General features: G+C 44.6%; 1 protein-coding gene across 2 annotated transcripts in view; it reads left to right on the top strand.

The window, feature by feature from the left end:
- Positions 1-16,632, top strand: part of TIGAR (TP53 induced glycolysis regulatory phosphatase) — a 558,949-nt gene that overhangs the window by 136,632 nt on the left and 405,685 nt on the right. For both annotated transcript variants that reach the window (XM_044087567.1, XM_044087568.1), the window contains one exon: positions 926-963. In XM_044087567.1, coding sequence (XP_043943502.1) covers positions 926-963 — 38 coding nt within the window. The remainder of the gene's footprint in view (positions 1-925; positions 964-16,632) is intronic.

Raw genomic sequence — 16,632 nt, 5'->3', positions numbered from 1 at the left:
CCCCCCCTTTATCATTTTGCTGGCCTACAGTAATTCTTGCCAGACAGTAAGCAGATTGTCCAGTGTACCACATAATCATTCCTCATGAGTTGCTCTTTTTTCACATACATCCCTTTTGAGAATTGTTGTGTGTAACATGTGAGTGCTCACTATAATATTACATTGTTGATTTTTTTAAATATATATAGTAAATATGATACTAAGTTGACCTGCATAGTAAATGCTGATTTAGTTCCTTTGTCGCCTTCCGGAGAGCTTTTCATTCCCATTTTTTTTTCCTATGGCCACTTTTCATTTCTTAATGGTATGGTTATCTGTTTCATGGAACTTTCTGTTGGAAATCTTCTTATATGACTCAAACCCATTGCCTTTGTCTGTTTTTATGCAAGTTCCCATACCACTGGTATTCAGAATAAAATGCTGTTACAAATTGTGTGTCAAGTAGTAGCATGCTGTACTCTTGCAGTGCTCTGTATGATGACACTAAATCAAAGTTCCATCTGGTGCTGTGCAGGCAAATGTTCTTTTGCAGGGCTTGAAATAAGCAGGATCATTTCTTGTGTATCTGTTTTGCATCTTCCCAATTAAGTAACTATTAAGTCATAACAGCTGGTTTAATTTTAAGCTGCTAATAGCTGTATCCTCTGCCTTTCTATGAAAATAGTATATCTTAAATTGTTTTCCTGACAAAAACATGGAATATATAGTACATTGCATGTACGATACTCTGTAGATATTTGTAGACAGAATCATGTTAATACCCTTGGCTATTTTGAAATGGTTCTGTTAAACTGTGCAAATATGCATTTTTTCACCAGCAATTATGATGACACCTCTGAACTATAATTATTCCATAGATATGAACAGACTTCAATAAAGCCTGATTTACCAATGTTAAAAATGGTATTGTGTATTTCTGTTGCAGTGGTGAAACAAGGTACAACAAGGAAAAGCTTCTTCAAGGTAGGAAGTCTGAATTCATCATTTATTACATGTCTTTTAGATGTATTATGCTGGTAGCTGCTCATCTTTGTTTTATATGATGTAGTCGGCTGTCTGCCAACAGAATCAACATGTTAATAAATTTAAATTATGTTGAATTGTTGTCTCCACACATGAGCTTGGAAGACCCGCGACATATAAAAACTACAGGCATGGACCAAGGGTTCAAAGGTTGCATTTTTTAAACATTGCATTACTGGTTTCCCTTTATTTTCTGACAGTTTACCAAGAGACCTGGGCCTTCAAAAAAAAAAAAAACTAAGTATATGCATAGCTCTTAATCTGGAGTCACCACTGAGCTTTAATGTGCCCTGGTCTTCAGAGGGTCTTAGTCAGATATATACAGAAGTCATCTTTAGATGCCTTTCTTTGTATGCCATAATTAAATTACCAGGTAGCCTGTAACATTTATGTAATATAAAGCATTTTTTTCTTTTTATGGTTGATGTTTTTGCTAAATTTGTTTACCTTGCAAATACATTTTCAACTATGACTTTTGCTTAAATTGGTTACTGTGTACTTTTCAGATAGGTAAAGAAATAACTTCTTGATCCCAACTGGTTTTCTATCGTAATGAACAAAAAAAAAATACAAAAACAACAGTAAAACCAAACCAACTTGTGAAGTAAAATAATAAAGCCTGGAAATAAGACTAAAGTCTGATGAAGTCTCAGTATTTGTAGAGACGAAAGCACTTACTGAAGGTGTTTGTTAATGGAGTAAAGTTTCTGGTTTTAATGTTAAGTTGTCAATCTCGCCTTCATTCTTGCTTGATGGGTTTGCTAAGCTCGAGAGTCACTTTTACCAGCTCGAGGCAGCTCCATATCCCATGATGCAAGGCGGTAAGTACCCAGATCTCGTTTGCCGCTAAGCTGATGAGGTCCTCCTTTTACCAGCTCCTGGTAAGTGATTTATACACTACTGTTTTTGCCCCTTTTTCTATTTAAACTTTAATTTTAACAGTTTTAGACTAGTTTTAGTTCCGTTCTGACTAGAATTCCCTCTCTCCTTAAAAGTTTTTAGTCAGGCCTTCTCCCATCCCATCCCCCCCCTTGTTAGGGTGTGTGTGTGTATGTGAGAGATTAGTGTTTCTTTAATTTTGGGATAATATTTTCTTGGACAGGTGTTGTGTGTGTGTTTTTTTTACACCATGTCTAAGGAAAGGGTCTCAGGCTTTAAGAAGTGTGACTCGTGCTGTCAGAAGATGTCTCTGACAGACGGTCACACTTCTTGCTTATACTGCCTGGGACCTCTCCACCTGCAGGACTCCTGTGCGATATGTCATTCTTTTAGCCAGAGAGTCCTGCAGGAAAGGAGAAACCAGCTTATTTTGAGGGGCCTACTTAAACCGGAGGGCTCTCCGGCTAAGTCGGCTCCAACCAAGACTTCCAAGTCTTCCAAGGCCCAGGCTTCTGTGTCCAAGCCTGCGGCCTTGGCTCCGACTCTTTCAGAGTCGAGATCGGCTCCGGCTGGAGCCGATCCTGGTTTACACAAACCTTCCGATTCTGGTTCGGTCACTTCGGTGTCTGCTCCGATCGGTTCCGACCACCATGTGGCTCAGGCTTCGGTGTCGGCACCGACCGGCTCCGACACCCTTACTTTTATGTCTGTATTGGCTCCGGCCGGAGCCGATGCATCGAAACTTTCTGTCGGTGCCGAAAAGTTGTCGGCTCCGACAGCTTTCATAGTTTCGTCGGCTCTGATGGTTCCTTCGAGGAAGAGGTCCAGGTCCCCTTCCTTGGAACCGATATTCTCGGCTCCGGCATCTCCTCTCCTCTCGGAACGGAGCCATCGGAGCCGATCATCCAGGTCATCCAGGCTTTCTGACCATGATTTAGAGAGGGTGGACAGTAGATTATTAAAATCACAGGCACTGGCCCAGATGCTACATAGTCCGTCTCAACAGACGACTATTAGTCCACACCCCATTGCAGTTCTTCCTTCGACTCTACCCCAGAGTTTGGAGTTGGTGTCTTCGGGAATGGTTTCTGCTAGGGCTGAGGGACAGATACCCCCCCCTTCTGCTTCTTCAGCCTCTACTCTTATCTCCTCTTCGAGACCTTCCTTAGAGGGATTCGGTGGTCGGGCTTCCCTGGTCTCCTCCGAGGGGTGAGTGGCATCGGACCCTTGTCTGACCCCTCTTCCCCTTGGAGCCTCGGCCTTGGTGAGCTCGGCTCCGACATCTGCCTCGAGCCTTCCCTTCGGTGGGCCCTGGAGTTCCTGGTTCTTCGGAACGGGTTCTCTCGGACCTCCCTGGGAGGGGAGCCTTCGAGGTGTGAAGAGTGTGCTGGCCACTGGACTCAGCCAGCAGTCTGTTCCCTTAGCTCCTCCCTCTATGGTGCCTGTCGATATCTCTGCCATTTCTCTTGCTCCCGGACCCAGAGATCCTCCGCCTCAGGTTTCCCCACTGGGAAGAACCCCCTCTTCCGAGGATTCTCCTGATCAGTCAGGGGATCCTCCGCGCAAGAGGACCTGTAAGAGGAAACACGTAGACTCCCCCGAGTCTATCACTTCAGATACCGACTTAGATGAGTCAGAGGGATCCCCAAGATCCCCCTCTGAGGATGTCTCCTTTTCAGACATCCTAGAACTCCTTAAACAGAGGGAAACTGGCCCTCCAATAATCCCTCTGAGGATGAGTCGGTATACCTGGAGGCGTTTGGATCTCGGCCCTCCACCTCCTGGGTGTCTCCGCCTTTCGACCCCCTTATGCAGGTTATTGCTCGAAAGGCTTGGGCTGCTCCTGACTCTGTAGAGCCAGTCCCTAGGAGGCCTTCTAAATTTATTACTGCCCCTTCGGACAAGCAATTCCTCACGAAAGGTGTCCCTGCTGATGCCATGGTGGTGGCAGCTGCCACTAAGAAGGAACTTGCAGATCCTTCCGTACCTGTCCATCCTCCTAATAAGGACTCTAGGACCATGGATAGGTATGGCAAGCGGATGTTCTCTTCAGCGACCTTTGCTATGCGTTCGCTGAACTACCTATGTCACTTCACCAGACTCCAGAGGGATATCCTTAAGGAGCTAGGTGAAGTAGTATAGGGCCGCAGGTACAGGTGTGGCTCTTAGACGCCAAGCCTGGATGCGGCTCTGTAATTTTGCAGATCCCTTTAAGGCGTCCTTCACAAACTCTCCCTTTGATGGGTCAGCTTTGTTTGGCCCTCAAGTGAAGGAAACGTTGACCAGGTGTGAGCAGGACGGCAAGACTCTTTCTGCCGTAGGGGTCAGTTTTTCCACACCTTCTAGACCTTACCCCAAAGGGCAGAAGGGTGGCAAAATGTGGTTCCATAAATCCCAAGGAGTCGCCGGATTCACGTGGTCAGTTTACCCCTAGAGGCAGAGGGGTAACAATAACAGACGCGCTCTAGAGGCAGAGGGGTCCACAAAACCAGGGAAGCAGAGAGCCTCTCTGACAAGCCCTTTCAGCATCCCTGAGATGTTGCCCGACTGTCCATCCTTGGAGGCAGTCCGGGGAAGACTATCGCTGTACCCAGAAGCCTGGCGTTCCCTCGCTCAAGACAGATGGGCACAGGCGATCATATCCGCGGGTTACAAAATTCCTTTCGAGGAAAGTCCTTTCTATCACTCAAATTCCCTTCCAGATGTACCACCCAGTCTAAGGGAAATTGCAGAGTTAGAAGTCTTAAAACTTCTGCAAAAAAGAGCCATTCAGCCAGTTACAACAGATCATTCAGAGCCCGGAATCTACTCAAGGTTCTTTTTGGTCCCCAAAAAGATGGGAGACTGGAGACCAATATTGGATCTCAGCAGACTCAACAAGTCTGTGAGGAAGACAAGATTCCGAATGGTCACTCTTCAGTCAATTACAGAAGGACAACTGGATGTGCTCAATAGATCTTCAGGATGCGTACTATCACATAAAAATTCACAGACGCTCCAGGAGATTTCTCCGCTTTCGGCTGGGGTCCAGTCATTTCCAGTTCAGAGCTCTGCCCTTTGGTCTCACTACAGCCCCCAGAGTGTTCACCAAATGTATGGCAGTGGTAACGGCTCACCTGAGACGTCAAGGATTCCAGGTGTTTCCGTATCTCGACAAATGGCTCCTTTCAGCCACCACCAGGCATCAGCTTCTTCAAGCCAGGGATTATACAATAAATCTTTGCTCTCAATTGGGCATCTCGATCAACTCAGGAAAATCCTCCTTATTGCCCTGCCAGTCTATTACTTTCATAGGCGCAAACTTAAACACTGTTCGGATGTCAGCTACCCTTACAGATCAAAGAATCTCAGGCATTCAAAGTCACGTCAGGATCATTCTAGCCAGCAAGAAGGTACAGGCCAGAATGGTTCTAAAGGTGTTGGGCCTCATGGCTGCGGCCATTACCCTTCTTCCCCTGGCTCGCTTCCATGTGCGCCTTCTTCAGTGGATGTTGTTCACTCAGTGGTCTTACCAACAACTTCCGATGCGTCACCAAATTCTGGTGACACAGATATGCAAGAATCATCTTGCTTGGTGGATTACTTCTCCCCAGATTCACCAAGGCAGACCCTTTGTACCCCCATCCCCGGTAGCCACTGTCACTTGCCTCCCTGATCGGGTGGGGGGGGGGGCATTATCAGGGCAGGATGGTTCATGGGACGTGGCAACCTTTCGAATACCACCTGCACATAAATGTCCTAGAGATGAGAGCAGTGCTTTTAACGTTGCAAGCCCTCAACGACTTTCTTCCCTTGGGGACAGTTGCAGTCCACACAGACAACATGTCTGTAGTTTGGTATATCAACAAACAGGGCGGAACCAAGTCCTACCCTTTGTGTCGAGAAGCGCTCAGACTTTGGCAATGGGCGATCTCCTCTCATCGGTTTCTGGTAGCAATGCATATCCCTGGGAAAACCAACATTTTAGCGGACAGATTGAGCAGAGCTATTCTCATGCCTCACGAGTGGTCTCTCAAACAATCTATAGTGGAAGAGATTTTTCTGGAATGGGGTGCCCATGTTGCGATCTTTTGCTACTCCCCAAAACAGCAAATGCCCAGACTTCTTCTCTCTTCCCACTGCCAGGCCATCCCCAGAGACGCTCTGACCCAGGATTGGCCCCAGGGACTTCTTTATGCCTTTCCTCCTTTTCCTCTGATCCCTCAAGTTATCCAGAAAGCAACCATTTTGAGAGCCAAAATGATTCTCATTGCTCCTTATTGGCCTCGACAAATTTGGTTTCCGTTCCTCCATCGTCACCTTTTGGTGCAGCCGTGGCATCTGGACCCAGTGCCAGATCTTCTGATTCATCAATCCGGTCAGCTGCACCGATCTATCCCTTCTCTCAACCTCACAGCATGGTTGCTCCACTTCCTTCCTTAGCCAGGCTTCCTATGATCTCTAACCCTGTTAGAGACATCATAGTAGCTTCCTTAAAATCCTCTACTAGGAGGATTTATACTAGCAAATGGAAACGTTTCTTATTGGGCTAAAGCCAAGAATATTGATCCCTTCACTGCTCCAGTACAAGCAGTTTTGGATTTCTTAGCGGAGATTTTTCACGCGGGCTCCTCTTCTTCCACAGTCAAAGTTCAGTTGGCCGCTATCTCGAACTTTCATGTCGGGTTCGCAGACCACAACATTATGTCCCACAGGCTTTGTAGAGCCTTCTTGAAAGGAATTTTCCTCCTGAAACCTCCAGTCAGGAGTCCTCCTCCTCAATGGGACCTAAATTTAGTGCTGACATCCTTGATTCTTCCTCCCTTCGAGCCAGCTGTTTCTTGTTCCCTGAAATTTCTTTCATGGAAAACTTTATTCCTGGTTGCTATTACTTCAGCTAGGAGGGTGTCTGAATCTGTTCGCCCCCCCATTTGGTCTTCCACAAAGACAGGGTATCATTGAGAACTAATCCGTCCTTTTTGCCTAAGGTCGCCTCAAAGACTAATTTGAATCAGGCTATTGATCTCCCTGTATTTTTTCCAAACTATTCAAACAGATCGGAACAAAAATTACATTATGTTGATGTCCACCGCCAACTCGGATATTATTTGGACAGAACAAAACAATTCAGGAAATCCGATCAACTCTTTGTTTCCTATGCTGATAACAAGAAAGGCCTTCCTGTCTCAAAAGTGACCTTGTCTAGAAGGCTTTCTTCTGTCATCTCTGAAATTTATCAGCTCAGGGGAAAACAGCTGTGCTCGAAACCTAAAGCGCATTCAACCAGAAGCTTAGCCACTTCCACAGCTTTTCAAGCTAGACTTCCATCAGACACTATTTGTGCAGCAGCCACTTGGGCCACTCCTCATACATTTGTTTCCCATTACAAATTGGATTTGGCCTCCAGGGACAGAGCCAGTTTTGGCTCTACAGTTCTCAAGAGTCTGTTCCATTGAGCCACCCAGGATAGACGCGGTCCCATCAAGCAAGAATGAAGGCGAGATTGACAACTTAACATTGAGAAGTTATGTACCTACCATAACGTTCCATGTTACTTGTCTTCTCTCGCCTTCTTTCTTGTGACCCTCCCTCCTTCCCCCAGGCCTGGACAGACCTTTCTCTACAAGGAATTATGCTTCTGAAGACCATACAAAGCTGGTCCTTCTACCATCCTTCAGGTTTTTTTCTCTCCTTCTTTCTTCCTTTGGGAAGTTATTATGCTAGGTGCTATTGCCTTTTGTCATCAAACGAAATCTGGGTACTTACCGCCTTGCATCATGGGATATGGGGCTGCCTCGAGCTGGTAAAAGTGACTCTCGAGCTTAGCAAGTGCCGAGTCGGAGCCGAGGATCGGCTCCGAACCCATCAAGCAAGAAAGAAGGCGAGAGAAGACAACTAACATGGAACGTTATGGTAGGTACATAACTTCTCATTATTTTACTTTACAAGTTCGGTTTTATTGTTAATTTTGTAACTTCTAACATTAAAAAATATCATATCAGTGTATACAAACTGATTTTGTCTTGATCCCTTTGTATTTATGTGCTTTTTTTTGGGGGGGGGGGCGGATTTAGCACCAAGTAAGTTGGTGAATTTTTTTTTTTTTTTTTTATACAAATTAGTTTAGTCAGATTGCACAGATCTCCATATGCTGTGCTGGGTATTTCATGATCTGCACTGTACTCTGTGCTCCATTTTGATGGTCCCATATCCTATCTGGTCTTAACTGAGAACTATGCTCTGTATTTTAGCCCAAACTAGTAACAGTGAGATCATATTCTGAGTCTAGTGTTCACTCTACTTAATACAGAGAGAAGATTTGAGAAGGCCAACCCACTTAGGTTCTTTCTTCCTCTCTCCTTGCACTTTACTAAAAAAAAATTGCACTTTATTCATCTGCTTTTACTGTATGTGTTTCCTCCTACTTTATTTTGCTTTTGCCTCTTCTTAAAAGTACTCAATTTTATTTATTCTGCTGCATTTATTACTGCTTGGTAGTAGCCTGATTAAATTGTAACTGTTATTCTGAGTCTTTTGGTTTAAGCACTTGGGCTTCATACCGGTTGTTTTACATTAAGAAGGTTTGTGGTCTGCACTGTTGTGGCAGGGCAGGCAGCTTACATCCTTCTAAGCTGGGAATTGCTGATTGAAGGCTCAGTGTTTGCTATTCTAAAAGTGTATTAGTTCTGGTTTAAGTACTTGTGCTTCAGGCTAGTTATTCTACATTTAAGAAGGTTTGTGGTCTGCAATCTTGTGGGAGGAGAGGCTGTATTCTGCCAATCTGAACTGGGAATTTCTGGTCACAGGCTTATTGTGCCTGCTTATCTGAACTGTTTCTTTCTGAAATTGGTGCGCCTTATGGCTGTAGCATAGACCAGATTCAGGCCTGCTAAATCTAGCTTTGTTTGTATAACTTGAGCACTGATCCAGGCCATCTTTTTTGGAGAAGGTTCCCCTGCACCCTAGTAGCAGGACTGTGCAGTTAGAACTTGTCTGATTGAAGACTGCTGGAACAGGACTCGGATATATATATATATATATATATATATATATATATATATATATATATATATATATATATATATAAAATTTAACTTTATTCATCTGCTTTTACTGTATTTGTGTTTCTTCCTACTTTATTACTAGGGGCATTAACTACAACTCTGATCTGAGATATATAACAATAACTATACTTTTCTGTGCATTTAAAGTGTTTTTTTTTTTTGTATTGTATCTGCTTTATTTTTGGATAAAAATATATATAATTGTCTCCCGCCTTTCTAAGCTAGTATAGTCCAGTTTTCAGGTTAGTGCTGAATTTGGGGCTGTGTTACAAACCTCTGTGTTTGCCCATACCTTACTTGGATAGAAGGAAGGTTCTCTATTCACCTGTGAGAGAGGGGAGCTTTGAGCAGCCTATCTGTCCCTGGAGAAGTGGTTTCAGCTCAGACATTAGTAGTTTATTGGCCATTTTGGGCTAATTTCTATCTATTTCATTTCCCTTCTGTAAAAACCACATTTGCCTGGTTAGCTAGGGTATAACTATTCCCAGCTCCACAAAGTCTCCTCTTCAAATTTTCCCTTGGAACTAGACAAACTTTCAACTTAAGCACTCAAGCCATTCATTTCTCAGCCCAGCACTTGCTCAAAACTCATAGAAAGCACTTATAAACCCTAACACTAGAACCCCCTGTACTGTACAGAAGGACAAGGCTCTCTATTCGACCTTACCAGGCATTCAGTAAAACAGTTCACTGTACCTATCCAGGCATGTCCAAAAGGCAGTTTCAGGTGTACTCTCCAGTCCAACTGGTGAATCTGGGCATTTTGAGGCAATGTTACAACTGCCTCATGTCCTCCATCCACCAAACACTAATACATGTGAGAGATGCAATTATACAGCCAAACTGGAGGCTAAACTCTCTCAACCCAAGACTGGATCAGACAGTCAAGAGGAGAAGGGAAATACTTGCATCACACCACCAGTCTAACATAGACCCATTAAACCAGCACAGGCAAAAAACACATAAATACATGAAAACATGCTCGGAGGCTCTAAATAAAAATCTGCAAAAGCAACAGAGACCTCCAAAGCAGACATCCAAGCAACCTCCACCCCCCCAGTACAAACCATGAAACACATACTTCACAAAACCAGTGTGCCACACAATCACAGCCCTTAAGGCCAAATAACATACCCAACATACTAGTAATAGGTGACTCTATAGTCAGGCACACTGACGTCCTACTCACTAGGCTAAATACGGAGACGGTTACTGATGTTCATTGTGTTACAGTGCTGCAGTCATTACACTTGGGTTATCCTGCCGTCAGGTGGTCCCGTAGTCAGCCAGAGTTCCAAAGTCTTGGTCCGGCATCGGTTGCTGTCGTTTCTTCCCTGACGTCAGTGCGCCAGGGGTATGTAAGATGCATCCAATGCCATTTTCTCCAGTCTTTCTTGCTGCGCGGTGGCCGAAGCAGAAGCAGTTCGCAAGTGCCGGTCGGCCGACTCCTGAGATTTTCGAAGTCGAATTTCAGATCCGAAGTCTTCAATAAAGCTAAGTACCCCGTTGGGGAAACTTTTTTCTTGCCTCAGACTGATGTCAGAAAAAGTTAATAATTGTATTTCTTATGGGAAGCAAATACCTCATAAGGACTTCCACTCTTATTGTATTCCATGCCTAGGCCCTGATCATGACGTCACTAGTTGTCGGTTTTGTGCTAGATTTAACAAACGCACTATAAAAAGATGTTTTGATTTTGCTTTACACTACTTTGGCCGAAGGTTCAATTATACTATGCCGTCGGATCAACAGACAATCGCAATTCTGAAAAAATGCAAAGACAAGGATAAAGACAGGCATCCGAGGTTCAAAACCGACGACGAAACCTCTTCTAGGCCAGTCACCAGTTCGCCGGTTCTCAGTGATGCGCTTTCGCAGCCCCTGACACCCGCTACCTCAGAGCCCCAGGCCACCTCCGACTCCCACGTGGAGACAACTAGGCCTCTGGAAACTCAAGGTATTGGGCCTACGGAAACTAATCCCTCAGATGGGTCCGGAGCCGCTGAGCAGGCATTGGCTTCTGAGGGTGTTTTCAGACCTTCACAACTTACCATTAAAGCAACAGCCAAGACAAAAATGCCATTAAAGACAAGCAAGTACAGTATTCTCCTGGACAGTCCTCCATGCCTAAGAAACAGATGCTTAAAATGGCCGAAGACCTCATTATTCTAATTAGGGGTTCCCATCCCCCTCCTGAGAAAAGGCCTAGGCAGGATACTGACTATGATTCCTCTGATCAGGTTTCCATTTCCTCTGATTCCTCTTCAGACCGGGATACTCCCTACCCCCCTATGAGGACTCTGATGCTGAAGAATCTATTCCTTCAGCCTCTCCTCCTGAGGATTATTCTTTTGGGGAAACTTTACATACCATGAGGGAGCATTTCCATTGGGAAAGTCAGGATTATTCAGAATCCAAGAAAAGGCTCAGGGATTTCCTTTTATTGCCTCAGCACAGGCCCCTGGCTATTCCGCCTGTGCTAGATATTGTGGATGATATGTTCTCTGAATCCAGCTTATCTCCTGATTCTTTGCCCCCTGCACCAGCTAAGCCAGATAAGTATTATAGAGTCCCTGACTCACAAGTTTCTTTATAAAAACCCTTCTGCTGGTCCAGAAACTATTTCCCAGGATCCAAAAGGGGTTAAGGCTTCCATTGCAAAAAATCCAGTACCCTCTGACAGAGATTCGAGCTTTGGATAGATGGGGGAAGAAAGTTTACACTTCTGCAACTTTAGCAATAAGTGCTTTAAATTGCCAGTTTCACATGCTTAAGTACCAACAATATTTAATGGCTCAGTTAAAACACAAAATGCTTGCAAGCTCAGAAGCTCCTGACTGTAAAGAAATGCAGGATTTATTGCATGCAGTTGAACAGGTGGCAAAACATGCTCTGCAATGTGGTTTTGATTCTTTAGAGGCCTCTTATAGAGCCGCAGTTACAGGTTCTGTGATTCGAAGACATGCTTGGTTAAAAGAACAGAGTTTACCTGATCATGTTAAGGCAAAATTATTGGATGCTTTACAGCATGATACCTTGTTTAGTGTTAAGGCAGAAGAGGTGTTAAAGAAAATGGAGGATAAAGCTAAATCTATGCAAACAGTCAAGGATTTCTTACAGGTACAGCCTCCTCAATTTAACAGAAATTATCCAACAAAGAATTGGTCCTTTCCAGTGTCAGACAGGCCACAGAGAGGCAGATACAGACGCCCAAGTGGCAGATCTCAACCCCAAGGCTCTAACAGACAATGACAGTGGGGCACCTCAACCCCAAAAAGAGGTGAGGACAAGTCTCAACCTTACAGGAAACAGTCCCAATGACTTCCCCCTTCGTACGCCAAGGACTTCCCTTTTGGCAGCCCCTTTAGGGGGAAAACTAGCACTTTTTTTTCAAAACTGGCAAACAATCACCCAAGACAAATGGGTTCTGAATATTGTGTCTCAAGGTTACAGGTTCCACTTTCATACTTTACCAAGGCTAAAAGGAATGCCAGACCTGCCACAAAGTCCATGGGCAGAGGCACAAAAACAAATTTCAGCCCTCGTGGACATGAGAGCTATTCAAAAAGTACCACAACAGGAACAAGGACAAGGATTTTACTCAAGACTCTTCCTGGTCCCCAGAAAGGACAAGGCCTGGAGGCCCATACTAGACCTTTCAATTCTAAATACTTGCCTGGATATTCCGAAATTCAAAATGTTAACATTACAGCAGCTTCTACCCATGCTGGGCAAGAAGGCTTGGCTTGTTACTCTGGACCTCAAAGAGGCATACCTGCATGTCCCTATCTGACAAAATTGCAGAAGATACCTCATATTGAAATCTGGTACAATGCACTACCAATTCTCTGCACTGCCCTTTGGCTTATCTACTGCGCCCAGGGTCTTTACAAAGTGCCTGGCACCAGTAATTGCATTTTACAGACAAAAAGGAATTCAAATATATCCATACCTGGAAGACTGCCTCATTCAAGCAGAGACAAAGGACATCCTTCTACAGCATCTGACATTTGTAAAAAGGTTGCTAATTTCTCTAGGGTATACAGTAAACGAAAAGAAGTCAAAACTAGTGCTCTCACAACAGATTATATTCCTGGGTGCCAGCTTAAATACAACGGCCCAGATGGCTTATCTCACGCCAGACAAACAAGTTCAACTAACTCAATATTTTCAATTACTGGCAAAAAAGTCCCATCTCCCTGCAAGAAAAATTCTGCAGGCCCTGGGATTCATGGCATCCTGCATACTACTAATACCATATGCCAGACTGCATATGAGAAAATTACAATGGTACCTAAAAAGTGTTTGGACTCAACACTCTCACAGTTTAGAAGCAGTAATATCAATGATTCCCTGCCTACAACAGGAGTTTCGATGGTGGGCACAGGCATGTCACCTAAACAAGGGTCAGCCTTTTACCCTACCCACAGCCAGGCAGACTAACAACAGATGCTTCGGATTACGTCTAGGGAGCACACATGGCAGAAAAATGCATTCAGGGCCAGTGGACCACAGACCAGATGCATCTTCACATCAATTAAAAAGAGATGTTGGCTGTTCAAAATGCCCTAACAGCTTTCAAGGACCTTCTGCATCCAGGACAATTATTATTAAAGACAGACAACACCACAGTAATGTGGTACATAAACAAGCAGGGGGGCACTCATTCTTATCCCCTATGCAGGCAAGCCATGACCTTGTGGAACACAGCTCTAACTTATCAAGTTCATCTGCAAGCACAATTCCTGCCAGGAAAGAAAAATACTCTGGCAGACTATCTCAGCAGAAATGTCATGGACCCTCACGAATGGAAATTGAATCCACAAATCTTCAGCATGGTAACGCAAAAATGGGGATGCCCAGACATAGATCTTTTTACCTTCTCACTGAATTGCCAACTACAAAAATTCTGCTTAAGGACTTATCACACACAAGCATGGAAAGTGGATGCTCTCTCCTTCAGCTGGAAAAGCCTAAAAGTTTATGCCTTCCCACCATTGCCTCTCCTCTCAAAGGTACTCCTAAAAGCCAGACAAGAAAAACCATAGATAGTCCTGATTGCTCCAGACTGGCCACGCCAGCACTGGTACCCAATCTTAAAGAACTTAGCTCAAGGCCCACCATGGATTTTGCCTCAAATTCCACACCTTCTGACTCAACAAAACAGATCCTGCACGGTCAGCTCAAAACCCGAAACCTGGTTGCATGGCAGATTCATTAGTCAAACAGGCAACACCTCTCTCTAAAGCTGTTATGGATGTCATTTTGGAGGCCAGGAGGCCTAGCACCAGGAAAGCTTACTCAGAAAAATGGTAGAGATTCTGGGCCTGGAACCAGGCTCAAAGCCTTGACCCTCTTGTCCCAAACGTTCCTCAGATTTTACAATACTTAACTGAGATGCTGGACAAAGGCCTATCCTTCTCATCAATTAAGATCCACGCCTTTGCCATTTCAGCACATTACAGCACGGATCCTCCTTTATTCTCTCACCCCTTGCTAAAGCAGTACCTCAGAGGGGCTAAAAACATAAGACCGTCCCGGAGAGCACCAACACCAACTTGGGACCTCAATTTCGTTTTGGAAAAACTGACCCTGCCACCTTTTGAGCCAGCCAATACAGCCGATCTAAAATTTTTATCATGGAAAACAGCTCTGCTCCTGGCAGTAACTTCAGCACGAAGAGTCTCAGAGCTACAGGCATTAATGGCAGTGGAACCTTTTATAATTTTTCATCAGGACAGGGTTTCTTTAAGGAAAAACCCTACCTTTATGCCAAAGGTGGTATCTAGTGTGGCTCTTAACCAAACCATCCATTTGCCAGCTTTTAATTCAAACCTCCAGAATAAAGGGGAGAAACTTCTGCACTGTTTGGACATACACAGGGAGCTATGCTTCTACTTGGACAAAACAAAAGCTTTCAGGAAACTGAGCAACTGTTTGTAGCCTATGCCGCAGGATCACAGGGCAAGGCTATCTCAAAGCAGACTATATCCAAATGGATAGGACACTGTATTCGTTACTGCTACACACAGCATGGAAAATCAGTCCCTAATAACATCAGGCTACATTCCACCAGGGCAACAGCCACTTCAATAGCCTTTTTCAGAGGAGTACCTACCAAGGAAATTTTGGAGGCTGCAACTTGGAGTTCAGTGCACACCTTTTCCAAGCATTACCACTTGCCTCTTTACTCTAAATCCAGAGCAGGATTTGCCACTGCAGTTCTGCAGGGCCTCATAGCCAGTCCTAACTCTTTATAGACCAGCCACCCAACCTTAGCTTTGGGATTCTACCCAAGTGTAATGACTGCAGCAGTGTAACACGATGAACATAGTACAGTTTTGTACCTACCATAAATGTAGATGTTCGAGTGTTCACACTGCTGCAGTCCAGGTTACCCTCCCTCCATCCCCTCTGAACTAGCTGGACTTATCTATACCTTTCAATCCTATACAACCTTTGAGGTGTATTTGCTTGTAACTGAAGGTATTGTTTTTATTTTCTATGTATATTTTTTACTAGCAATATGTATTGCCTACCTGCTTGGGGGCACCTGACATCTGGGGCAAGAAAAACTGAAGAAAATGGCATTGGATGCATCTTATATACCCCTGGCGCACTGACGTCAGGGAAGAAGTGACAGCATCCGACACCGGACCAAGACTTTGGAACTCTGGCCAACTACGGGACCGCCTGACGGCAGGATAACCCAAGTGTAATGACTGCAGCAGTGTGAACACTCTAACATCTACATTTATGGTAGGTACAAAACTGTACTTTAGCTGCCTGTCGGGTGCCAGGATCCGCCACATAACACAAGCATTCAGGTCACTCCAGAACAAGTACAAATACAACTCTGTCATTGTCCATGTTGGTGTAATTGACCTCAGCCATACCTCCTTGGACTAAATGAAAAGAGACATGGAAGAGCTCTCTGATCACATAGCCCAGGCCGGTATGACCCTGACCCATAGTAGCATCCTGCCCTCACCAAGAATAATACCATGGTATAAAGAAAAAAATTATCAGTTTCAACAATTGGCTGAGTTTCTGGTGTCATTCAAAGGGGATCCAGTGTCTGTCCGCCTGGGATGACATGCTCGGCAAGCCACGCTGCTTCGCTAGAGATGGCTTGCACCTGTCACCCTTAGGCTTTCGAATACTGGCCAAGGCTCTTGCCACCCCATAGTGCCTTTTTTAGGCAAGGCTCAAAAGACAAACCCACCACCATAAATAGCGCAAGTAACAAAAAACTGAGGTTAATGCTACTCAATGCCAGAAGCATACACCTCAAAATGCACGCACTCGAGGCAGTCCTCAGTATGGAGAAAATCGATATATGTGCAGTAACAGAAACCTGGTTTAAGGCTGCAGAGAGCACCCCAGCACTACCAGGCTACAACTCATACCATACATTTTGGCCACAGAACCCGGACCGAAATACAAAAGGCGGCAGCGTATCCATATTCAGTATAGGATACCCACACCTCCAGGTTAGTGGCACAGCGCGATGCTTCAGAGATCATCCACGTGCAACTAACAATGGGCAAAACTGCAATTCAAATTGTAGCTTGCTACAGATCGCCCACCGTGTCCCATGACCCCCATTCCGCTTTTCTGGAAATACTGGGAAACATAAAGGTCCTACCAAACACCCTAATATTGGGTGATTTCAATTACCCAAACA

Source organism: Protopterus annectens, chromosome 11.part0 (assembly GCF_019279795.1).
Source record: "Protopterus annectens isolate FY-2018-M chromosome 11.part0, PAN1.0, whole genome shotgun sequence".
Lineage (NCBI taxonomy): Eukaryota > Metazoa > Chordata > Ceratodontiformes > Protopteridae > Protopterus > Protopterus annectens.
The sequence above is the reverse complement of the archived record's forward strand: the minus strand, read 5'-3'. Positions and strand labels throughout refer to the sequence as shown.